The 27040-nt window shown below is 32.1% G+C and overlaps 3 protein-coding genes across 4 annotated transcripts in view; 1 reads left to right on the forward strand and 2 right to left on the reverse strand.

The window, feature by feature from the left end:
- The window catches only part of LOC141458247 (uncharacterized), a 44407-nt gene extending 36780 nt beyond the window's left edge, over positions 1-7627 (reverse strand). The window contains exon 1 of the transcript XR_012460887.1: positions 6787-7627. The gene's annotated coding sequence lies outside the window, so the exon portion shown is untranslated. The remainder of the gene's footprint in view (positions 1-6786) is intronic.
- A 141-nt stretch (positions 7628-7768) lies between these two features.
- LOC141459790 (uncharacterized) lies at positions 7769-14510 on the reverse strand. Of its 2 annotated transcripts, none has more exons than XM_074139383.1 (4): positions 14369-14510; positions 12104-12247; positions 9279-9393; positions 7769-9060 (listed from the first exon to the last, which is right to left on the reverse strand). In XM_074139383.1, exons 2-4 carry the CDS (start codon positions 12243-12245, stop codon positions 8643-8645), a joined length of 675 nt encoding a protein of 224 aa, XP_073995484.1. In that variant the 5' UTR covers positions 12246-12247; positions 14369-14510; the 3' UTR covers positions 7769-8642. The 2 variants fall into 2 exon arrangements, with proteins under 2 accessions (XP_073995484.1, XP_073995413.1); XM_074139312.1 differs by having other exon boundaries at positions 12050-12247.
- Positions 14511-14667: 157 nt separating this feature from the next.
- Positions 14668-27040, forward strand: part of LOC141458562 (potassium channel subfamily K member 1-like) — a 37207-nt gene continuing 24834 nt past the window's right edge. The window contains exon 1 of the mRNA XM_074136851.1: positions 14668-14836. Within this exon, the coding sequence (XP_073992952.1) occupies positions 14668-14836 (169 nt within the window). The remainder of the gene's footprint in view (positions 14837-27040) is intronic.

Below are 27040 nucleotides of genomic sequence, written 5' to 3' on the forward strand. Positions count from 1 at the left end.
CACATATATAAATATGTTTATATTATTATAAAATCAATGTTATTTGTGGACATAAACAAATAAGGAACTACCTAAGTCTACAAACTACTGTGAAATAACACATTTAAATTCGTTATTTTTATGGTTATTTGAACTTAATTAATGTTTAGAGTTTTCGAAAAATCTACTGTATCCGTTTTTAGTAGTTCCTTTGTTTTAAGTAGTGGATATTTTTAAGCCATTCTTTCTAAATATCTAAGTATTGTATTATTTTATACTGATATTCTATTGAGCTCTTCCTGTACATCAACCTTAATCTCTACCTTACTTCAACTTGGCCGACCTTTGAGGAGATGTGGCTTATCTGGACTGGACGGATGGAAGGGAACGAAGTGAAGGAAATTTGATGATTAAGAAGTGTGCGGACATTTGAGTCCTGGTGATTTTGATTATTGCGTTCCAATGATGACTTTTTTTTTGTTAATGAATTTAGGCAGAGAAATGTTGAACTTTTAATGATTCCCTTTTCTTTTTTTTATTTTGCTAGATACACAATAAGCAAACCAATTTGTTAAAACATTCATTCAATCTAAAACGTATTATTTCTTAAATCACAAAATCGAAATTCACATGATTTTTATACTTTTCTTTTACGATTTGAAGGGAAATTAGCGAATATGTTGTTTGAAATTAGTAAAAACGTTTGAAAGCAAGCCTTACTCTAATAGCGAGATGTTTCAGTAACATTGTGAATTATTACATATAGATTTATTGATTTTATATTCACGAAAACAGCTATTAAAGTAAAGGTTGCCACCCCGCACATGTATTATTAAAAAGTAAGATGGTACGTGTACGGCATGAGCCACATGTTACTTCTTGGGTTAGCTAGTTTACAGGTCCACCTTTACCAATACTATTCTTGGAAATGTGTGCAAGCTTGTAGCAGAATTATTTAAGTTTATCGCTTCAAAAAATCCCTACACTTTGGAGAATTTTCTCAAGTATGCTTGAATTATTTATTAAAGAACATACAGTTCCAGAGCAAAGTTTCTGAAAAATGAGAAAGAAAAAGTGAATAATTGTGAAATCTACAGGTAACCGAAGTGTAATAAATTTATCTGTACTGTAATTTCGACAATGAGTTAAAAGACAAAACAGCGAGTGTTTTAACAGTATTGATACTCTTAAAGGAAAATTTTGTATTTTATTGAAATTTAAATCAACATACAATTTTCTATGCGAGATCCATGCAATTATTAACCAAAATAAGCTAAAGAAGACCACGTTTTGCAACATACAACTAAGATTGATGGTTCTTCTATTGTTTTTCTTTTTTAACTTTAAATCCTGTAGTACCCTCAAGTGATAGAAATCTGTACTCTAGGTAATTCTGGCACATTTCATTTTATGGCAGAAATCTCTATACTAACTGCAGATAGCTTTAGTTCAGCTAATCAGTATTCTGAATGATACCACAGTTTGAACGCGATTGTCAACTACTCCCTACACAACTTTTACCGAACTTATTAGTTGATTATTTTAGTGTCTGATCCGTCATCTGTATCGAATCAAATTGATGGCTTTTTGAGAGTGCAATCTGAAGTTGCCATAGACAGAGCTATTGCTATTATTGCTTGAATATGACCCCCAAATAATTTTAGTTAAAACTGGTACAATTTTCAGTAATCTGTTACTTGTTTTAAATAATTTGTCCCTGTTTATTATTATATATATATATATTTTTTTTTGTACAATTTTAGCGGTTTCTTATTTGTTGTAAGAAACTTTTTTTTTGTCTTGGTTTTGTATTTTCTGCTCTTTATGTTTTGAATGTAATGAATTGTTATTTGAATTTCATTTTCTTTTGTGAATTTATCGCTGAACCTTTACAACTAATTGGTTCATGTATAACATGTATGTTTCTATCTGTACTATTCTATTTCTTTTCGCTTTTTCTGTTTTGCTCATAACCGAAATGCCTATTTTAGTTCTTTGTTTTAAATTTTATTATTTTCACCGCCTCCGGTGGGTGGGTGATTGATACTCATGCCTTTCATTACTGCTAGTTTGTATTTTAGTTTGAAATACTTTTATTTCAAACCATTTCTGGAATAAATAACTCAACAGTTTTTTTTTTTAATGGTTGTTTTGTGATACTGATTCCAACAGTCATCACCTCAGAAGTATAGAGAAATGGAACGAAGTTAGTAGTTAAAAAGAAGAAATAAACAAAAAGGACAAAAATATAAATTCTACAAATTGTAAAAAAAAAGTTAATGGAGTAGCTTTGTAGGTTGTTTGGCCGTTTGCCAGATGATTGTACTTAGACATTTTATTTAGAAAAAAAGACAAGGACTGAGAATACTATACTAATTCCCTCAGCCAATGAATTTTTATTGAATACTCTTACGCAGTTAGATTTTAATGTAAAAATTTATGTGTTAGGAAAATTCCTGCACTATTGAAAAGACAGCGTGTTTATTTGTTTTTTATTTTTTGAACACTGCTAGTGCGTTTCATACCGAAGTATTATTTTTTAGTCTCTGACCTTGTGCAATTATTTTAATAAGTTAAAAACTTCTTTAAGAATTTTTTTTTTTTCTTTCAACATGGGATCATTTAATAACATCCTATATATTGATTTCTAATTGTGAAATAAATACAAAAATGTACTAAGGAATTACATCTTTTACAATACAAATAAGCACATCTTTTGCAATAGTTCTGTTGACATCTTTCTGAAAGCAACAATTTAATTTAGAACGACTGAGTTTATGCGTCTACTGAAAGTAATCCATAAACCAAGCATCTGGTTTCGGTTTTTTTCTTTTTACTTTGGTTACTGCTTTACCGCATCCATTTTAAGTTTTCTAGATTTAGTTTTTCACAAATGAGAATGCTCTGAAACAATATAGTAGGAAAATATGTAATACTTTCATGGACATTTTAGAACTAAAAGAAGGTATAAAGTGACTTGTCACTTTTATTTGCCCATTTTTTAAAAAAAAATAAACTGTTGATAGATTTCCACACAGCATCCCTCAGTGAAATCTTGAAAATTCACTCCCTCAAGAAGACAATAAAGACCAAATAAAAATTTTAAAGTTGGCTCGTTACAATGCACCATGACGTTTAGTTTCTCCAGAAATTAGATTAATAATGTACTTTTACTCACTGAGATTTTCACCGACCTATTGCTACGACTTTGTCTTATTCCAACGCCTTGTTGAATGTATTACTGAGACCTTTTCTTTCGCCGTAAATGGCTGGGGTCGCTTGATGTACCAAGGGCAGGGGTCGGCAATCCGCGGCGCTTTTATCCAAATTGTGAGGCTCTTCTGTCTGCCCAAAATATATTGTATAGTTTAATTTTATTGAAACGAATGAAAATTCCGTTTATTAAAGATATTTTTTCAAAAATAATTTTAAATGTGATAGGTTCGAAATTGAATAGAATTATACAATATCAAAATAAAGTACTTGATTTATATTGTAAGACTGCCGCCTTTTCATTCGTTATTATTTATTTTTTTATTTACTTTGCAATATGTGAAAATAAATATATAAAACATTTAAATGTTATTGAATATCATAAAATAATAAATTGTGAATACAAATGATCTACAAAGTTTTTTACACTATCATCCTTGCGGCTCTTGGTAAGATTTATTAAAATTATTTAAGGAAAACATGGCTCTTTACTTAAAATAGGTTGCCGACTCCTGACCAAGGGTAAGGTTTTCAGGTCAGGAAAGCTGCCGAGAATTGTTTATCAACTTTTATATAATCTCAGCTGCGCAAATAATGATTCGGTCTGAAATGTAATTTTAGGCTTACCGAGATAATCTCAGACTAGCACCAGGCACACCCACTCACCTTTCTTCAGTCCTGTACGAGAACCGCACAAAGTTTAAAGAAATCAGTTAATAATTATTTTAAATTATTTATTTTTATTTTCGGTCTTAAAGAGACCATTTGCCCAAATTATTATGTTTCAAATAATTCAACCAACACGCTATATCAATTCACCCACATTTTTATATAGAATAAAAAAAAAGTGAAGAAGAGACCTCACAACAAAGAGATCATAGAGAATTCATTACATAACATAATACCGAAGAAAAAACCCAAAAAATTGAAATAGAAAGATCGAATTCTGAAGCTATTAATGAAGTAAAGTATTCCTTGATTAATGTATATTCATTAAATAAAAGAATATTTTGGATATAAAGGGAAGCAAACATTATCATACACTGTTTAAAATATATTATCTACAGTTTTATTTTGGTTTCCCCATCGAACTGTTTGCCTTACTGTCTCACAGTCTAGACGTTCTAGGTAGTACCCAAAGATGCAGGTTTTTTCAATTAAGAAAATCATAATTGATGAGCAAGGACTCTAGAAGCATAAAACAGGAACCCGAGAGATGCCATTGGAGGCCACAAATGTGATCTCATTTGAACCGCAACAACATCAACACTCTTTAATAAATAAACAAAACCTTGAGGTTGTGTAACATGTAGCTCCCCACATTCACCTTCTACACGTATTGATTATTGTACATATTTAGGAGTTGCATAAATAAAATAATAACTTTGTCTACAGCAGCTCCATTTATTGGAAATTATGTACGTGAAATAAGTTTAATTAAGATCAGGCAATTTAATCATAAATTAGAATCAAAATTTAATGCAAAAAAGAAATGTCGGATTTTTGCAATCCAACTAAATTAGAGAATGTTTTATTTTATGTTAATTGATGTCAACCTAAAAATTGTGCAGGTTACAAATTTCCTCATTTCAAGAGAAGGAGAAAGTAAATTTTGTTAGATAAGCTATTTATAAAATTAGATCTGTATCGATCAATATATATATACATATATTCATCGTAGTAGGCATTTATTTCTAGTTAGTCTCAGATTTTCATCATTCATGAGAACGACTGAAGTAATAAAAATGGAAGTCTAAATCTCTACACTAAACGGATAATAGATACAAATTTTACTAAATAATTTGCGTAGCTGATGTAAGTTTAAAGTAAAATTCGAACGTATTTATCTATTTTCTTGAGATAATGTTTAATGTAATTGTTTAATCCAAACCAGCAAATGAATCGAAATTCCCTGGTTATTAAATGAATAGAGTTATGAATAAATTTCAACCCTTCTTGTCGAATGAATAACTAAATTGTGAGAGAATACTGTGCTTTTTTTTTTAATTCGATTTTAATAAACAACAGATGAAAAAAAAATTAGGCTAAGGTTTACCTTGATAACGTTTCAACAAAAAGTTAAGATGGTTAGCTCAAACAGAAATTTTAAAAAACATACTTCTTTAGAAGAAGATGAAATTGGATCTTTTAAAAGAGTTACCTAATTAAGGACTCAATATTGGCAAGCAGAATGAAGTAATAAATCACCTTGTGTCCATGGAGTAATCGGCGGACAGCAACCACTGCCAACCAACTTGGCAAAAAAGTTTGTAGCAAAAGTTTGGAATCTTTATTAAAGTTTCACTCCTTTAATTTGTTAGCTTTATTTAGAACCAATAAGATTGCAGTACTGTATATATATATTTAGTACAAGGAAAAGAAGAAATAGTTTTCTGCAAAAAACTAGTAATTGTTCCAGCAAACGATTGGAACTTGGCGAATTAAAATTCTGATTGTTTTATTGCCATCACTTTCCTGTGTGTTCCCTTTTCAGTTTGATATAATATACTGTTCCTTTATACTGTAAAGAAGTGACAAATATGACGCCTAATTTTGGAGTTTGAAGAAAATCCCATCACTCTACTTGAATGTACTTTTTGAGGTTTTCGAAAATAGCCTTTACGGTTGACTCCAAACTTTCTAACGAAATTATTTTTTGGAGTTTTCTGCGATGGTTTAGTTAAAGTGTAGAATTATAATCTAGGGATTTTAGTAGCAATGAAATATGACAAAATTAGGAGGTCGCGAGAAATGTATAAAAGACCTTGAGAGATGTAGTAATAGACGGTGTATGTGAATGCTCACACCCAATTATTGTATTAGGTTTTCCATAATGTGGTTGCTCTTTATAAAATAAGTATTCCCGTATTAACTTTGTTGGCATGAACGTTTGTACAGAATGATATAAAAAAGGTTATCTTCATGCTCTTTCATGAAAATGGTGAAAAATTAACCCTTAAAAAAAGGAGAAAAGAAGAGCTATCGGAAAAAAACTAAAACTCACGCGAAAATTAAAATATTTCGGTCATTGCTTGATATTGATGGGCAGTAACTTTCTTTTAAGTTCAGTACAAAGAGAGTGCAATAAATCCTCTCTTTCTGACAATGAGGAGCATGTTAATTTAAATGAAGCATTCTTTGAAGCCAAACGAGCTAGCTCTGTGTTTAATTTGATGGAATTTTATTAAAACAATTCTTGCCCCATATAGAGTATTGTTTAATGTGGCCACGACTTTAGTAATGGATAGTAAGTCGGGTATGTGCTTTTGCCATACGAGAAAATAAAGAAATTCCAACGATTTCATTTGTAAATTCCAAGATATTTGGATTTCCTTTATAAGCCCAAACACAAGTTGTGGCTGCAAGCTGGTTTTTAGTCTTCTTTTTGGTCTACTTTGAAGAGGCACTTCCGGTATATTGCAAGGCTGAATCTCTATTGTCTAACGGAGAGAATGACAAAATGCTTGGCTTTTCTGGCAATTGTGCGCACAGAATGTTGTGTACTGAATTTTTTAAAATTGCGTATTTATGTGACTTTTAACGTAGATCTTAATTGTATCAAAGTTAATTGTTACTGGAAACAGTATAACTTACCTTTGTACTAACATTGATTGTTGAGAATTGAAATCTTGAAATCGGTCTACTCCTCACACTGTCGGTGATCTGTGTACTGGTATATGGAAGCATGTACCTCTAGCGATAAACGTCTTGAAGCGGCCAAAGAGCGTAATAGAATTGTAATTGAAGAAGTTAAGATAAAAACGAACTAATGCGGTGAATATGACAACTCATTTTCCTTGCTGTTATTTACTTAGTAGTTCTCGTATATAAAGTTCTCGTCTAAAGTTTGCAATTTTATTGATGGATAAAGTAACTAACTACTCCTATACATCTAGTCTCTTATAAATGCTACAGATTTAAAAAGATTTGCTGTTTCAATTTATACTGCTGTCAATAGTTGCAAAGTTAATGCAACCAGCATACACAAAAGGATTTTATATTTTTCATAATCTCCATATACGAGTTTTAAAATTATTAACTTGGATGTGTTGTAGGGACAGAGCTCAGGGAGAAAAAGTATCGCTTTCGCTAAGATCACTTATCCTAACACAAATCTTACTTTGGTTATTTGGACGCTGACTGGAGAATGGATTACTATATTTGTCAGATTTTTGTTTGAAACACAGGTACAGTTTCACAAGAAATTAGTGTGAAACGAGCCATAAACTTTTTAAGCTATATTTTTTAAATGTTAAGTATATAGAATTTAACTACTTCTTAAACTAAATTTTTAAGGCTTCCTCTTTGGTAGATTTAATATATCTGTGATGTACTAAAAGCTTTAAAAGGGACTTTTCAAAAGAATTAATTTGTAAAAATCAGGAATTTGTACAAAGAATTCCTTATATGCATGTCTGTAATCCTAAATGCTGGGATGTGGAATTATTTTGAAGACAGAAAATAAATAACTTCAGAGAGGAAAGATTTTAGTTTTTTTTCTTTATGTAGTGCCTTTTTCGATAAATTTTTATTGTATTATACAAGACATAAAAAAAATAAATAATAAACAACAATATCCTTCGGTTATTTTATGTATATATATATAATCTACAAAGAAGAATACAATATAAGACCAACAGGATTCAAGAACATTTTGAAAAAAAAATATAATTATATTGTATATTATAGTTATATATGGATAGCGAGTTTTTTTATTTTATTTTTTAACAAAAATATCACATTTATTAGTGCATATAATATAAATATTCAATTCTTCAGCTGGATGATTAATAATAATACCATTTAAATATTGATGATAAACTGTCAACAAGTAAATACATTAATGTATAGTATATACTCTTAAAATCAGGGAAAAAATTGTCTTTAGGAGATTTATTGGAATCGTATTTGATTTAAAGGTAAACTTTGACTCCAAATACAACCCAGACATCTTTTATAAAAATAACACTCAGTACATCACGGTTTGGTATTTTAAAATGAATCTTTTTTATAAAGCATGTGTTTGTATACAATTGCCGAACTTTATATTTACATTTTGTATTAAAATAAATTGCGCCAAAAAAGTCTATTTGCAGAGTATTTATTTCTAAAAATTACTTTACTGGGACTGCCTATCACACTGGTCCTGAGAAATCCCTTCCTTTTTCCCATTTTACAACTACTCTGGCTTTAAACTTTAAAAGCTTTAGAAGTTATTGATATTATTTTGTAATAAAAAAGAAAATCATAATTTCAATAAGTTCTAACAAATATGCGATTCCAGGAAAAGCATTTGAAGGAAAACACTCAACTTATTAAGTTAACAAATGTAATTTTGTCTACTTAATTAAAGTAACAAAGTAGAGAATATTTACTTTACAATTAATATGAATGAAAAAACTAAAATAAAAGACCTGAGGAACATAACATTTATAACTTGTCAAAGTAGATTAAAGAAGAGGTGGTTGATGACTGTTGCTGTAATGTTGATTACTGTATGTGTTGTATTGTGACTGTGGTTGCTCTTGTGGCTGTTGTTGTAATTGATGTGGGGGAGGGGGTATTGGTGGTGGTGGAGACGGTGCTGTTTGTGGGATTCGTCTTATTGTTCGGTGTAAATTGAGCGGTGGTAGATTAGGGTGTTCAATTCTGGTAGGTGAAGACACTCTCGGCCTGTATTCATCTGTGAATCCTGTATTGTCGAATGTAGTCAAATGTGCAGCTGCCACTGTTCTAGTAGTCCCTCGTGGAGTTAAGGTTGCCCACAGAACTCTGCTATCTCCAGGATAAAGCACAGCCTCACAACTCTTCTTAACCGGCCCAGTAAGTCCTTCTACACGTACCGGTACCGTTTTCGAGCCACGTTCCCTGAGCATATAATTCAGTAGCAATGAAAACATTAAGAGAAACTTTTTTGTTTATGTTTAATTAGAGAAGTGTTGGGACTGAGAAAAATTTATTTTGTAAATTACATTTAAATTCTAGCTGGTGATTGGCTTAGGAAGAAGAAGAAACAGATTGAAACACTAGTTAAGTTGGTAACAAAAGTAAGGTTATATTTTTTTAAATATTAAAAAATAACTTACTCTCTGCACTTCAGTAGAAGTAGGGCCAACAGTGATCCCAACATCAGCACCCCAACACTGCAAGATATGAGCACCAACAGCCAAGTATCATCCACCAAACTCCCGCCTTCCAGCACTGAAACGTTCCCACTACATTCACTAACTAAACTATGCAATCAATCATCTAATTAAAAAGCTGGCAGTTTATAAGAAACGTAGTGCATGCAATAAAGAATTACAAATAAAATTAATTGGTTGTTTTTTTTCTGTTCTGAAAAGAAGTTGTAAGTATTCTTTTTATTCCAAAAGTATTCATAATAATGACTAAAGAATTTTTCATCTAAATCTAAACGTTTCTTCTTTTATTTAACCAGGCTAATTAACGTTCAAAGTTGTTAAAAACTATTTGAATATAAAAAAAAAGTGTCCATTTAATCAATGCATTTTTAGGTAAATGAGCTAAAGAACCGAAGTTTTACAAATTATTTCTTTTATTTTAATAATTAACTCTTTTATTCCGCTCTTGTTTGGACTAGCCGACTACGTTACTAAACATCCGAGACCCAAATGTACCAAAATTTTGCATACAAAAAATACAAATACAAATTAAAAATTAATTACATTAAAGAGAAGCATTGAAAAAGTAAAATACAATTTAATCTTTACGGAAATAATTTAGTATTACTTTGTGTTGAAAATTTCAACTCTTAGAAGTATTTAAATTTAGATTTTAACCGTTATACAAAATACAATAAAGATAAATTGGGATGAACGCGTTCCTAAAATTCCTTATCGTTTACTCTGCACATTCAACAGCACATTTACCAACTATTTCTGCAAAATCTATGAACTTCAGCTTTCAGTTTTCTGTTGTTAAAGTTGCTATAGAATGAGTCTCCATTGATATTTGAAAAATCTGTGATGCTGTTTAATCACTGCACTAAATCTTGGCTCCCACTGTCCAAGTTACAGGAATCGTTAAACAAATTCGTAAAAAAGTACAGATATTGGATAGTTATAATTATCTTTTATTGTAAAAGTCAATAAATCAATTGGTTTTATTTTAAACATGATTTTTCCAACACTATATTTCTTAACATTAACTTTATTTATCAAGTCCTCTGAGGCGGGAGTTGGTGCAGTAGCTATGCAGCTTGGATTTTTAAGGGCGAGGTCCCCAGTTCGAATATCGCGTTAGCTACTTTTTATTAGCAGAAAAATAGTATTCCGTAAAATATTATTTGTTTCCATCCTCGACCCTAATTGACAGTTGGACGTTAAGCGCCACCTGAAAAAATAGGTGATTACTTTATTTTTTTGGAATATGTTAAAGTATCTTTTCTATTATATGAAAATCTCTTGAACCAATTTGATGCTAGCCAACATCTAGTTATATTCGTGTTTTTTCATACTCTTACGACTGTTAAGAGGAAGTATTCTGAATCCTTCAAATTTTTAATATTATGTTTCTTTGAATATAGTTTTGTCTATATGTCTCAACCAAAAGTTGAAACTCTGAATGCATTTTTTAGAGTTTTTCTCAAAAATGTTTAACGATTTATCTTTGAGACTCGGAAAACCGTTCACATATAGGTAGATCAGTAACTTTAATATGAAACTTTTTTTCCGGAAAATTATTTTAAAATTTCTATGAGAGTTCGGATTACACTTTCCTCTTCGTGGGCTGTTTTAGTGAAATGTATGGTTTTATCGCTAATAATACATTAAATAGAATTAAATGTATTAATTTTAGCAATCCTATCCCAGCCCAAAAACACTAAGAAGTCCATGGATCTTAACCTTCACTGAAAAATGGATGGCATAAGGATAACTGTGCTGTGAACGGAGTTTTTAATCCACCAAACGTTCTTTAGTAGTGGGAAGCCTTTTCTGATAACCTGGCTTGGGAGGTTGTTGTGACCTTCGCCAGAAAGCCTGTGAAGTTAACAGTTGGTGGAGGAAGATTTCTACCTCTAGGGTATGTTTAGGAACATACTCCAGCAGGCTTCAGCTTTTTTCTAATGCCAATTTCGAAGAAAATGGTTTGTGAGTGCAAATATTATGCAGGACTGTTCAGTTTTCCGTGATTTCCTTGAAGTCGATTCCTATGACTTTCTTTAATAGTAAACCTATAAGTTTTATTTCAAACATTTTTTCAGAAAAATTCATTTTAGAGTACTTCTAGGGTAGGTGGGTGTTGACTTTTCTCTAAACTTTATTATTTACTGAACTATTTTCATATATTAATGCAAATTATATAAGTTCAAATCCAAGTTTATGTAGTACTTTTCTGAGAGTAAATCTGTCTTAAACGGTTACTTTTTAGATGACGAATACCGTCTCCTCAGGAAAATCGCTCATCGTTTTGGTTTGAAGTAATTTTTATTAAAACTGTTTTTTAAAAAGTGTACTGGGATGTCACGCTTCCCTCTAATGTCCTTTTATATTATTAAACCAGCCCTTAATGTGATTAAAGCTGGTTAAAATTTGAAGTCGAAGAAAAACTGGTGAGTTGTACAAAGAAAACAGCAGTGTGATTGTTCCACCATTTGTTTAAACAATAATGGAAATGATATTTCTCACCGTTCAATAAAAATTATACTAATAATTTTCTTGTGTCATGTTACGAGGTCTTATTTACTAACATTAGATGTTCAGAGCTAGTAATATTGAAACTAGTAAGATATCTTCCTCTCTGAGTCACATCTATTGTTTATCGTTGATAAAATTTCACGAACAAGATTTGTTTTTTGTACACAACACCAAATAAGAGGGGTACCGGTGGACAGTACCGTGGGATGGTAGCTCTACAAACTGTACGCCGTGGTTCGGCCCCGACCACTCACACAAGTTGTTACATGAGGATACACTGTTGTTTGTGGTAGTAGCTGCCACTTGTAAGAATGCCGGCAATGGAGGCGGCGGCAATGTCAATATCGTGTCCGGGGGCGGGCCCAGCTCCAACCACTCCGAACAGTTTAGGCCCATATCTGGAGACAACAAAACATAATCCATTAGAATACAGATAGATGATGTAATTAATAGTCATTCTTAGACTACAGACCTAAAATAAAGATTGGTGCGTACTCTTCGCTTTGGTAATAGAAGTAAGATTAAATATATTTGCTTAAGAATGGTAACTACTGATTAACCGTATAATCGTAATTAAAAATATGTTAAACAAAGAAAATAAGCGAACAGTATTCAAAAGGGAAAGAAAACTTTATCAGAATTGCCTGTACAGGAAAATACTGATTCTATAAATCTTTGGCTGTTTTTCTACATAATTACTGGCCAAATTCATTCCTAATTTCTAAGTGTAAGCTTCAAAGTATTAAAACTTTAATTATCCAATCTTTTATACTCCAATATAAGATGCTGAGTTTGTTTATTCAAACAAATACATAAGAGGTTAAAAAACCAAATAAGAAGTGGAGTTTATTTATTATCTGTGACTCTTCGGCTTAGTCTGTCGCACCCGCTAAGCAGTTCAGGCCATTCAAGTCTTGCACAAGTACTAACACTAGTCTTTAGGTAGATAAATAAGTACTCTCAATTTACTTCAGCACAAGTAACTTTTTTTTCAGAAAATTAATAACTTTAATTCTTCTTTCTTATTCGACACTCTCTCTTCTAAATTGCCTGAAGCTCTGAGAGCAATCTATCTCTCTGGCAATCAGCCTCAATGTTATAATTCTTATATTCTCTTGAGAGTTGTCTGTGGAACCAATTGGAATATGTTAGCCCCGGGTAAGCCCTATCTTAATTGTAACCAATAACATTTCTCTCCTTACAAATTTCTACATTTTTAGAGAAATACTCTCAAATTTTCAACGTATTTGGTACAGTTAGCTCTTTCATACCCGGTACTAACTTCCAAGAGTACAAACCGTCGAGAGAGATATTAAGGCACGAGCCTGATGAAACGTACTTCATTCAAGACTAACATAGACATTGTTGCTTCGTATAAAGTAAAATTATTTACCAAAAGCATTCCTAAATATCATTATTAAATTACAAGAATTGGCACTGTAGTACACAGAAATCATGTATGTTGATATAAGGAAAATAAATTCCATTATTTTATTTACTTTGACATTGTCTAGAAGTTTTTATTAGTAATTTACTAGAATCTATTGAAAGTGATTTTAAGATGAAAGAAATAAATTATGAATAAAGATGTTCTGTAATAATAATATTAAGAATTGATTTTGTTCGTTTTTTCAAAAATAATATTATTGTTAAGTAAAAAATTATTTGATAGATTTCAATGTACAAAATTTTCGTGCTGGCGAGAGAAGTAGATACTTCATTTCAAATGTACACTGTGTCATTTGTACCCATATTTGTGTGTTCAATTAGTGAATATGAAAAACAAATGTTAGGAAGTACCAATAAAACAATTTTGGATAGACATATATTTTAGTGGATTATTATATAATCAGGAAACAATTTTACGGTTAAAATAAAAGAAGGAACATGATAAATAGGTAAAAAAAGTAAAAGAGATTCGGCTCAATTTCCGTTTGTAAGTCCATAAAAAAAAAGGTATGGGTTGGCCTATATATCAATATATAGGCTGGCCGTCGTGTGCTGCACTCTTTCATTCACCCTTCAAAGTACTGTTTACAATCGATACAAGACCAGTTACCATGGTCACCGTACCTTTTCTTGCCTAATTTGATATCTCTTTTATGAAAACGTCCAATCAAAATCACAACCCTCTTGGGTGTCATATAAATAAAACAAAAGAGAATAAAAAACTTATGGCCAAGTTATTAGAGATGGTCGTACACCCTTTGATAGTTGTGATGAACAATAAGGGGAGGGGTCGTTTCGTTTTCCTTTCTCTCAGATAACACCCCATTCTTTTGATCCAACAATTCTGAACTCAAAAGTATTGTTCTGCAACAGATCTTATAAATTTGAATAGTAGCCTTTTCCCAAACCTAGAATACAAGTAATTAACATTGCCGCTATTCTAAATTATGTGAAATATAATCATTACTAATTCAGTCCCTGGTTAGTCCTTAATTCGAACCCTGGTTGCTATTGTTTTTAATATTACGAAAGAGATATAGAATTTAAAATCAACTAAGAACTCTACATACCGGGCGGTTGATCCTGAGGTGTAGGATCCGTGGTTGCTTGTTCCTCCACGCTAGACTTTAAGAAATACAATCTCAATGAAATGAGCAGTCATAAAAATTGGGCGTAGCACTACGCCCAAATAAGTTGTGATAATTAGAATGAATAGGCGAAGAATAATGTTTGGGAAGAGCTGGAGACGCGAGCGTGACTGAAGCAGTAGGGTGGTTGTTGCTGACTGTGTGAAGGCAGCGCCTGCGTCCCTGCAGTCCGTCCCTCTCACGGCTGTCCCCCTGAAGGTCTTCTCCATCCGCAGAACACGATGAGCGGCTCGTCCGTCCGGCTCATCGGCTTTGCCACCTTCTACTTCGTGTATCTGTTGCTGGGGGCAGCCATATTTTCGTCCATAGAAGCACCGGGTGAGACGACCAGGGTGCAGCAGCTGAGGCGGATGAGGGCCGACTTCCTGAACATGCACTCATGTGTACAAGGTAAACTCGTTCAGTCTGTCCCATTTGGGCGCGCTGCACGAATTGATGATCTTGAGAGTTGATGTTTAACTAAGAAGCACTCACAGATGTTGATTCTTGAATTTAAAAAACAGGGAGGGCGCGAAGCGAGGGATAAGAGTCAGGGAAGATAATATATTAAATATATGCGTCTGTCGGAAACCAAATAATACTATCAATCTACGAAACATAGATGTTAATATATTCTCAAAATAACAGGATTATTAATGTTGAAAATTAATAAAACGCTTCTTTGTAACTGCAAGTTTATATCTTCCTGCTTAAAATTTGTTGGTGTTTAATATTATCCTTTTACCGGCGCAACTTTTTTTTTTTTTTTGCGAAAAAGATTCCAAATATTTTCTTTCTTCCCATTTAAAATGGTGTAAACTAATTGCAGCTTGTTCTTTTATTTATGTTTCGGCCTGTTTATCCACATCTCCATTTACTGCCCACACATGTTTGTTTACCACAACGTATTGATATAATTCCATACTCCCATTAGTGTTTACAATATTATAATCTATTCAATAAATTATAAAATCCCACAAGTTCGCTAACTGTTGCTGGAATTTTTCGTTACTGATCATTTTATGTACACTTTACTTCTAATTTATTGTGTAGAATTTTTAATCTGGTTCATTTACAGAAAAATTCACATTAATCATTTTTCGATTATAATAATAAAGTAGACATACCTTATCTTTAGAAAAAGCCTTTTTACGTTTTAATTAATATTGGATTATTCTCTAGCATCCAGTCATAGTTAATTAAGATCATGTTCCTGGCATCAAATTTACGAAATTGTGTTTTTAACTACCATTATGTTTTCAAAAAAAAAGTTTGCAAAAAAAAGAAGAGCGATTTTAAACATTATTTAGGATCTACGTGTTTGACTATATGGGCTTAATTCTTCAATCAAAATTACTTCACTAAACGGTTTTCCAGATTTTTTACTTTGCCTTTGCCTGAAAACCGCTCTTGTTACATTCACTTGTAATATTTTCTTTCTAAAACTTGATGACGGTCTTGAAATATTTATGAGTTAGGTTTAACTTTAATCTGCTGTTACTAGTTCATGATGGGACAGAGAGAGGAACCCACACTACCACTACGTTGTACGTACTAACAAATCAAACTACAGATCTTACCAACTAAGATTTTTGTGTGCACACTTTAAAACGTAAAAATTTCTTTTTTGAAAATATTTCATAACTGCAATAAGTGCCAGTAAAATAAATATATATTTAATTTATTGTCGACCGCTAACTTATTATTCCTAACCTAGTAATCTCAAGTCATTGGCTTTACCAGAGGACCAAAATATTGATAACACATCTTACAAACAACTAAATAATGGGCATCGGCAGTTTCAAGCAGTTCCGCTTGTAGTATCCATCGGCAGTTCCAGGTTTGGGTGCCGCTTTGTTTGGGTTATCAGGTACCTTTCCAGCCTTCCATTTGAGACCTTCCGCACACGATAGATTTGTTTTACTTTTCAAACATATCAGAATGAAGTTTAACAAATGATATAAAGAATCATTAATTGAAATATTTTAATTCTCTCTTTAATAAAACAAAAATACATTTCACTGTACAATTTCTAATAGGATTAACTTGCTTATAAATAGCTGAACCCAATTGGAGTTATTTTGTTGCAAATACAAATTGAAAGAAATGAGTTAAATAGAGTTAAGAATGTAAACGAGGGAAGCTTTGTTTGATTTTGGGATTACGATCCACTTTTTCTAAAATTGAATTTCGCCAAAGGATTGTTTTCACAGTTATTGTTAGTTTCAATACGAGTCATTCTTTGTTTTAATTAGGGTTCCTTTCTTTTTCATAATAAAGAGTAAAATACTCTTTTCCAAGATATTCTTATGAGCATTCTAGTCGAGAATTAGGTGAAAAAAAGAATTGGGTACCCGGTTTTGCTTAACTACTACTTTAATTACAGTACATTTATAATCCACAAAGCCGACCTATTGTAATAAATACAATATTTAACATGTGAGTAAAGTATTTTTTATGGAAATTAAAGATCTTATCTTGCTCATAAATCCTACTCTGCCCAGGAGCTAATCACCGCTCTCTAAAGCTAAAATCTCTTTCTAAACAGGGCTACGGTTTAAGTAAAAAAGCTTCCGACTTTGCTTAAAAATCTAGCGCGATTAGAGTAAGTTCAATTTATTACTTAGAGAGACATTAACGAAATGTCAGTGTCCACCTACTAATTAATCACTAATATAAAGGGGAATGCTTTTACATAACTGATTGGTTAACTACTGCTTGAATAGAGATTTCCTAATTGGAAAAAGAAAACTAGAGAAAAGAGTCACTTTGCAATTTGGAAGATCATTGAAGTAATTGCGGAAGTAAGTCGTTCCAAAGAAAGCTAATGTTGGAACAAATATAAGTACATAGTTGATTTAGAACAGTAATATTGGTAAAAGTCTTCGTAAGTCTGTTATCGGAAAGGCAGAGCTTTTGTAGATTGTAATTTGAAGTCAAGTGATGAAGTGTGGGTTTCAAAGAATTTCCAATATGTTTTTATTGGGAGATTAAAATTTGGTGGCTTTCTTGTTCTGCGGTTCCTCATTATTACATTGCCTTCACTCTCGTTTCTGAAGATCCCCCGAACACCCACATAAAGCCAACATAAAGCAGACTTGAAATATTTTTTTTTAATTATAAAAAGGATTTATAAAGCATCAAAAATATTGATATTATTCGCTGACTTTAGCTAAAAACTTTTTTGACATACTTTGGTAGATATAAAATGATTTAGATATAGCAAATAACATATGTTTAAAATATACAAGTGAAAATTTGAAGTACAGGCGATAATGTTATCGGTATAAAAACATCTGGTATGTATTCGACATTGGACTAAATCTCAACTAAGGCAAAATCAATAGGATTCTTTTTAACTAATTCAATTTCCAATTCAATGTTGAAAATAACCTAGATCTTTAGAAGGGAAGTCTGCGATAATTCACTTTCGATTTTGTAAATTTATTATCGACCTCCTTGTCTATTTTACTTCCAATGTTGATTCCGATCTTAAATTATACACTTTATTGCAGTTATCTTTAGATTACCGCATGTGAATAATTCTATCTTTTTTTTTATCCTAGCTTTTATGTTTAGAAGTCTAGTTGTTGGTTGCAGTCTTGAAACTGGTCTTAAAATTAGTCTCTTTTCAAATACCAAATGTTTTTGAACGGGTGTGTGCCACCCCATCAGTGTCGTAGATAGGACACGGAGATGAGCTTGATCATATTGTAAGGAAAATGATCATTGTGGAAGTTATATCCAATGTACCTAAAACAGTGGTTATTATACTTTCTTACATCATATTTTACGGGCTATTGTGTCATTAACATAAATTTTAATAAAATTAGTACTTTTGAAAGTCCAAATCTTAAGAAGTATATGTACTAAATAGTTATAAAGAACACATAATTAGAGGACAATTAGGGGTTACTATTCTTTGATTTGCTTGATGAAAAGGGAAATAATTGAACATTAAAAACTATTGAATATTAAACGGCAGCAGACTACCTCTTATACACAATCATAACACAGTAAAAAACTTCATTCAACAGATAATAAAACTGACTTCATCGCACTTCACCGATAAAGCAATAAGATTTGCACAATTCTAATAAGAAACGGCTATCTACAAAGTCTAAATAACCAAGAGGAGTATTGTATCCACAAGTGACTGCGTAACATAACAGCGCCATATACAACAACCAGGGCAGGCCGAACAAAAAGTATTTATTTTGGCACCATCAATGTTTATTTGAAGTAAATAGACACAGCTTTGTGACTTGAACTTAGTATTTTATGTTTGTCTAAAGTTCCCGATATTATTTCTTAATGCTGAAATATTCCTTTTAACAAAAACATTTCTTTAATCGATAATAGTATTCAGAGTGAATAAATTTTCTTCAAACATCAATACTCTTTATTAATAAGTATTTAATTTTTAATATAGGCGAAACAATAATGAGTTTATCTACAAAGACATTAATTAACCGATGCATTAAAAGTTATTTCTTAAGATGTATCAAACTGGTTCTAACGGTAAGAGTCTTCTGAAGTAGTTACATTCTCGCCTCAAGGGTTCCAAAAAGGAGTTCTTCATCTGTTAAAAATCCACAAATAGAGAATCCGCAGTTCAGATACAGCGGCTTTATCACTGATACACGACTTCCCTAAGAGCAGATGCACTTGTGTACTAAATAACAAGGATACCCTCGAATGAAACCTTTGTAAGCTACTAATAAACAGAACCACGATACTCAAACTTCCTTGCACCGTTCTTTACTATAAAATATTCCTCAAGAGTCTTCTGACGAATGTTTGTCCAATTTAAGTAGTGGCACACATTAAAAAAAAAAAAAAAGACTATGCGTTGAATGCCCCGTGCTTCACCGGAAATAGAAAAATGTAGAGATCTTGGGTGATAGACATTCTATTTGTCCAATTTAACTTTTTGTAAAATGTAACTTTTCTATATCCTTTCTGTTAACAAGATCACAGAACCACATTGGCGAGTCTAGCAGACTGCATCCTAGTCTACGAAAAACTGAATTTCATTTAAATGTTTTATCACAAACTTTTCGTTAACTCATGGTGAGCTAGCCCATATTTAATTTGTAAAAAATAAAAACTAATTAAACCTACAGTTGAAACTCCCCTAACTTTTTCATACCCCAATGATAACAATTAATCTGGCAAACTTATTATTAACTTACTCGTATATTAACTAATTTTGTTGAACTTAGTTGACCTTTATGACTAGATGGAGCCGAGTACTGCCATAAATTAAGTTAGATATAACTGAATGGACTTATACGAGTATATTGTGCTCACTACTTCGCCGCGACACCATCTACCCGAGAATTGTGATTTCAAGTTTAGAGTTAAACTAATTTCTACATAACTCCCTTTCAATTCTCTATTTTGTTGGAAAAATCTTTCAAATAAAAGTGATTGTTGTAGTGTAAGCAGTAACACAATAAGATTAATGCAGAGTAAGCAGTAACACAATAAGTTTAATGCAGTGGTACACAAAGTGAGCTCCGTTGAACATAGGTGTCCCTTGACTGCGCTTTATTGTTCCGTAAAAAAAATTGTATATTAATAAAAATAACAATAAATAGTTCAAATGAAGTAAAATAACTATTTATAGACGTCAAAACCCAAAACTGAGGGAAGTATTGGTCATCTAGCCGGCTTCATGTTAATGATACGGATTAAAAGTTGATTAAGTATCGCTTTTTAGCAAGACTGTACATTGTATTAATCATCTTTCTTTTAATATTCATTCTGCATTTGAACAAAAAGAAGAATAATACTGCATTCTATAGATTAAAAATTTGAAAAAAGACTCAGAAAATTGCCATTGAATTAGGATTTTAGACATGAGTAATAATAAAATATTAGGACGCGAAAAAGTGTAAAGCATTGAATGAAAGGAGCATGGCCGTTTGTTCAATCAAATATTCCAGAAATTTGTTTGCACCACCAAGCACTTATTTCACACTGAATCTATTCTTTAGTTAATTACAAGTATTATTTTGGTCTCAATGAATCTTTAGCAATAATGATACAAATAAAAACTAATGTATTCATACAACTTGTTTCATTTTCACGAGTATTTTCATTCGTAGTTATCAAGATGTAACGTCTTGGATATGTGCTAGTCGAGCAAGATTTCTTAGATTGGTAGAGGAATAAAGACCTATAATACTGAATACCTATTTATTATTAACCCCGTAGAATAATAGAGTGTAGAGTAAAAGTAGAAAAATAGAGTAAAGAATGTAACTAGAATAATACGAGTTTAAACTGAAAAACTAGATGAATTTAACATGAATTGTGAATAACTAAAGTAAAAATAAATAATATTTTAATATGAACTTAACATAAAAAAAATATTACAGCAGGATAAAATCTGTAGTTTAACTTCAAAGGCAGACCGCCTTATGTTGCTGCCTCTTATCTGGTGACGGGAGGGAAACGCTCCTTGCTGTGCTTGACACTTGTGATTTCTCCTGCTTTTGTGGGGCCACTGTACTATCCTCGCCTGCCGCACTGACCAAATACAACTTCTTTCAGTTGACAATTGAATAAATTAAAACGCATTTTTCTCTTCTCAGTGATACACTTCAGGCTAAGAATATTTTCTGTGAATTAATTTATTTTTAATGATTTATAAATATATACGAGGCTCATATATAAGTAATGTATGAGGTTTCCGGAAGAGCCAAAGTCAAAATTTTTAGTTTTCGAGTATAATGATTTTTTTGATATACAAAGTTGTAGAGAGTGAAGTGGGTTCAACGAGAGAAGTGGCTCTGTTACCTAAATAGCCAAATATTTCTTGTTTGAAGTCATTGTCTGACAGGTTGTACAATCCACTAAATTCTTTTCACTTCCCTTTATTGACGTCATTCTTCATGAACTAACCTTGACCTTTGTAACTTCTGGTTAGCTAAGGCTACGACATAATGCTTTGAATTTTTTGTTTCTACCTGAACATTTTTTTTTTGGCTGTTCACCAATAGCGCCGCTTGCAAACTAAAACCGTCCTCTACCCTCGAAATGTTCTTTACAGCTTTCATTGGGTAGTAGAATGAAGCCGAAGGATCTACACAACTACATTGCTTCTTTGTTGGCTGTTTACGATGGCCATTTGTATTATTTTTTTCTTGTAAATTTAGAGCTCAAATAAATTACCTTATTTGGCGGATAAAGCGCGCATTCAATGTTATTTAAGTACTTATAAAGCTTTCATTTCTCCAGATTTCGGTAAAAAAATGTTTGAAAATTGTAGGAATTTGAAATATCTTGTTAACTGTTATCTCCAGAACATCGCAATTTGTACCAGTTACACATCTAACTTTTGTCTACATTTCGGTAAAGAAATCATAGAATTCTGATAAAGGCGAAAAGAGATATAAACGTTTGAAATTTTACATAATTCGAAACGAATTTGAAAACGTCAAAAAATAAATCGTGAATATCTCATAAACTATTGTCACTAGAACATAGCTATTTAACTTACTTATAAAGCTAACATTTCTCTACATTTGGGTAAATACGAGGTGTGTTCAAAAAGTAACGGGAATTTTTAAATTTCGCGGGTTTGGAGAGTCTGATTGTAAAATTTTTTTTTTTATTATGTTGGTACACATGCCCCTGAAGTACGATAAAATTTTCAGTAATATTCATTGTTTACTTCTTAAGTGGCAGCCGTTAAGGTTAGACGTGTTTTTCGAGCTTGGCGATTTTTGTTTGTTAAAAAAATGGATCAAAGAATTTGTATTAAATTTTGCGTAAAAAATGAAATAAAGTGTGTGAAATGTTAATAAAGGCATATGGTGAGTCTGCTATGAGTAAAACAAGGATTTACGAGTGGTATAAGCGTTTCCAAGATGGCCGCGAAAACGTTGAAGATGACGAACGACCTGGACGTCCAAGCACATCAACAACCGATGAAAACGTGAAAAAAGTGAAAGAAATGGTTATGAACGATCGCCGAATCACAATCAGAGAAGTCGCTGATGATGTTGCCATATCAATTGGCTCATGCCATGAAATTTTTTCGGATGTTTTGGGTATGAAACGTGTGGCAGCAAAATTTGTTCCAAAATTGTTGAATTTCGAACAAAAACAGCGGAGAATGGAAGTTGCTCAAGAGTCACTCAATGAAGTCGACAACGATGCGGATCTACTGAAACGTGTTATAACAGGTGACGAAACATGGGTTTACGGATATGATGTCGAAACTAAGGCTCAATCGTCCCAGTGGAGGCATTCTGGATCGCCAAGACCGACAAGTGCGGTCGAATGTGAAGGTTATGCTCACTGTGTTCTTCGATTTTAATGGCATAGTGCATCATGAATTCTTGCCACAAGGTCAAACAATCAATAAGGAGTACTACCTACAAGTTCAACGCCGTTTGCGTGAAGCAATCCGAAAAAAACGCCCGGATTTGTGGCAAAACAATTCATGGATTTTGCACCACGATAATGCACCTGCCCACACTTCATTGCTTGTTCGTGAATTTTTGGCCAAAAACAAAACTTTAACGATGCCCCAGCCTCCGTATTCGCCAGACATGGCTCCATGTGACTTTTTTCTATTTCCAAACATAAAGAGAACATTAAAAGGCCGTCGTTTTACAAGCATAGATGACATTAAAAGCGAATCGCTGAAAGAGCTGAACGCTATCACAAAGATCGAGTTTCAGAAGTGTTTCGAGGATTGGAAAAAGCGCTGGCACAAGTGTATTGTATGCGAAGGGGACAACTTTGAAGGCGACAATATTAATGTAGATGAATAAATAAATATTTTTTTCAAAAAATGAAAATTCCCGTTACTTTTTGAACACACCTCGTATATCATTGAATTCTGATAAATACAAAAAATGATATAAACACCACCAACCAGCAACTCGCGTACGACAGGTTGGGAAACGCTGATCTAAATAAATAGACCTCGCTCGATTTTCAATTAATAAGTAATTTAAATTTGAAATTCTGGGCTACAATGTGTGTACATTTCATATCTGGCTTAGTAATTAAATGTATGAAGCAGAAACCTTAATCTTTGTAGTAAAACTTGATGAGAATTCTTTTCCCCATCAATTTGGCAATCGCAATTTCAAATTCGGCCTACCCAGAGTGATTAAGCAACCATTGGCTTAATTATTAATATAGTGAAGCAGAAATCAATTACTTTTGTTCAAAAATAGACAAGAATTACTTAATTTTCCAATTATTTCGTAATAGTTATTCGAAATTCAGACGTACAAACAGTGTAACTACTCCAAATTTGGTGTTACGATGTTAAAATAAAAAGAAAAATGACGGATTCTCGTCTAATTTGGACGGAAGTATGCGGGTTTCTGTTTCAGGTATTAATAATTTCGCGAGAGAGATATGTATACACAGGGTAGCCAGAATTTTAAGTTACAATTGCAAAATTAATGGCAAAGTAGGTAATTTTTTTTTCTAGTATGATTGAAAAGATTGAGATTTTTGTTAATTCAATAAATAATTAAACCAATTGTGGGTTATACACCCAGGGAAAACAGAATTTGAAGTTGCGATTGAAAAGTTAGTGGAAAAATAAGAAATTTTCGACTAGTTTTACTGTACAGATTTAGGTTTCTGCTTTATACAATTAATTATTAAACCACTGGTGGAATGACATTCTTCAAAAAGTGAAAAATCAGTTGAGTAAATTGTTTAATATTAAGTAATCTCAGTTTTATAATTTTACATTTGTAAAATAAAAATATAACTTTTTAAAGGAAGCGAACAAACAAACAGGATATAAGTTATAAACGATAAATCGTTAAATATATAGATAGTTTGTATGTATGGATTATTGGAAACTGCTTATTATGCAGCAATTTATTTTTAACGAAGTTAGTAAGTCAAAGGAAATCGTTTAATTTCTAAGGAGTCTTGTAACCAACCCTTTCCCAGTCTTGCTGGGTCTCCAAGAGAGTTTCTCCTTCATAAGTTCTATCTTCAAAATCTAAAAGATTAACATTTCATTAGGCGGCAATTTATTGAACAGTCTGCCGAAAGTTAATTCCCTTATTTCCTATTTATCATTTCTACTTCAGGCACTTCTATTTATATCCATCGAAAATACAGGAAAAACTCTCAAAATTTAATCATAATAAAAAAATAACTGATGAGCCATGTTAAATTAATAGAACCGTTTAAGTATTTTTATTTTCCACCAATCGCCGAAGGGAAAGTATGTATTACGAACAAATACATATATCCAAATTGAGTTTCCAAAGTAAATAAATATATTTTGAAAACAGCTGATCATGTAAGTTGTGTGTGTTAGAAGTAAATCTCTTCTAGAGTAATTAGAGCTAGCAATGAAATATGAATGTATTTAGAAGCTATAGCCGAATCAGAATGAATGGAACAAAATGCTTAGAGAAGGATTACGTGATTTTAATTTTGGTTAAGCGAGAAGGATGGCAGGAGCACAGAGTGCTGCTCCATCCATTAGCAGTAAGTTTATGTAAATAGCGGTATATAGTAGAGGGATGAATGTGTGAAGCGAATGTATTTATAAGTAAGAATGGAGAGTGAGTGATATTCTAGTGATAAGCACCTAGACGATGCTGGCTGTATGGCGGAAGCCAATGCCAAAAAAAGAAAAAAAAAAAAAAAAAAAAAAAAGTAAATCTCAAAAACAAAAATTAGTAAGTTCAAATTATCACGTTTATCTCACAAGTTTTTTATCATGTACTCCGTGTATAATATTTTCTACAACTATAGCTGTAATCTTGAAAATAATTTGCCAAAATTTAAAATTGTTACATGATACTTATTAAAGAAAAAAATATAATTACAGCAGAAACATCAATTTTGGCTTAGGAGAGCTGATATTTCATTAATATGCCATCACCTTCGAGTGAATTCCATGTAATTTACACGAATTATGTGATTAAAATAGCTATATTCATCCAAATCAATTTTATCCCACAAAAAAAAACTTTTGTAAGATATGTCACCAACAGAAATTTATTAAAATTTGGGGAAGGTTTACTGGTCAGTTTCTTAATGTTCATAAATCAGTAAAGAAATATGCGGCAGAATTTTAAATCATGCTGAACTTCTCTAAACACACGTGTAGGACGCCCAAAACTACAGTAATCCTATTCCAACAAATGTACTTAGGGATCTTTAAGGACCATTACTCTCCCTGTGAAGGGTGTGTTTGAAAGTCATCAAATTAAGCAAAGTAATCGCCTATTTTTTTCAGGCGTGGCTTAACGTCCAACTACCAATGTCGTGGACAGGGGCGGAAGCTCAAATTTTACTAACAATTTTAACAACAAATTAACAATTAGTATTTGGTCATTAATTGTAAACAATTTTTCCTAACAAATAAAAAGTAGCCATATGCGGGATTCGAACTGGAGACCTCCCACTTACAAAGCCACGCTCATGACCACTGGAGCAACACCCACCCCAATTAATAATTAAAGTCTAATTAATAATACGGGAAACATCTAAGCCCTTGGCTATACATAGCCCCTCAGGATCTACGCAGGTACCTCAAAGAAAAGCAATACAAACCAAGTCTAGAACTTGGGCCCTTTAAGAAGAACCTACAGGCATCTGAAGAAATTTAACAACAATCTCAGAGCTAAGGTTACTTAGCTCTTCCACCAGCCCGAAATGGACATCCTGAACGTAATCTCCATTCAACCCAAACAATCCGTCATGAGATGAATGGAGTGTATCCTCCTCAATCTCGCAAACTCTACAAATAGGTATGTTATGAGCCCACCTGCTTTGTCTCCTTTAACAGAATAGCTAATAAAGGATTCTGTTGTAGGATTTTATGAATAGTGTTTTCTTTATAGTTATGCCCTTAGCAAATTCTAATTAAATTCAAACATTATTTCTCTAACAATTCCCCACGCATCACAATGTAGTGTGCCTTTTGTGTTTTATTATATACATATTTGTTTTTATTATATTGTTATTTTTAAATGAATAAAAGTCTTTCTTAACATTCAAACTTTGCTGAGGTTGTCGTTTTCCTCATATTTGAAAAGAGCAAATTTTACAACCGGGAAAAATAAAAATAAAAATGGCCAAATAACAACTAAAAACAACTAAAATTGACATACCGACTGCACTGCTAATGAATCCTGATGAAGGGTCAGTCAACTAAACAGTCTATGTAAACATATTGCTTTTCTCTGTTTTTATTTACAAGTATAATATAATCATTTATCTAGAGGAAGCCCAGTAGATATTTACTCTAGCAGAATCTACATCACATTTCCATTGCAGCCGTTTAGATAATATTGATAGGCAAGTTTGGACTGCTGATATCCTCTGTTTTCTGTTCTCAATATTTAGATTGGGTTCTTTATAAAAAATAAAGCATATCATTTCCAAACATATGCTTGCTGAACTACATCTCATTTTGGAGACTATTTTCCATTTATTCGAACATGTTCCAATTTAAAATTTATCAAGAGAACATTCCTACCATTTGGTTAAAAGTTTAAATTACTGTTTTTATGTCTGAAAGTTTTCATCCTTACAATTTTTCAAAATAATTTTCTAAATAATATTCTGAATAATTTAAATTGTTACTTCTCCTCACTTCTA

The sequence above is a fragment of the Rhodnius prolixus genome, unplaced genomic scaffold (genome assembly GCF_049639745.1).
Source record: "Rhodnius prolixus isolate KJV_2025 unplaced genomic scaffold, Rpr scaffold_1, whole genome shotgun sequence".
In the NCBI taxonomy this organism is placed as follows: domain Eukaryota; kingdom Metazoa; phylum Arthropoda; class Insecta; order Hemiptera; family Reduviidae; genus Rhodnius; species Rhodnius prolixus.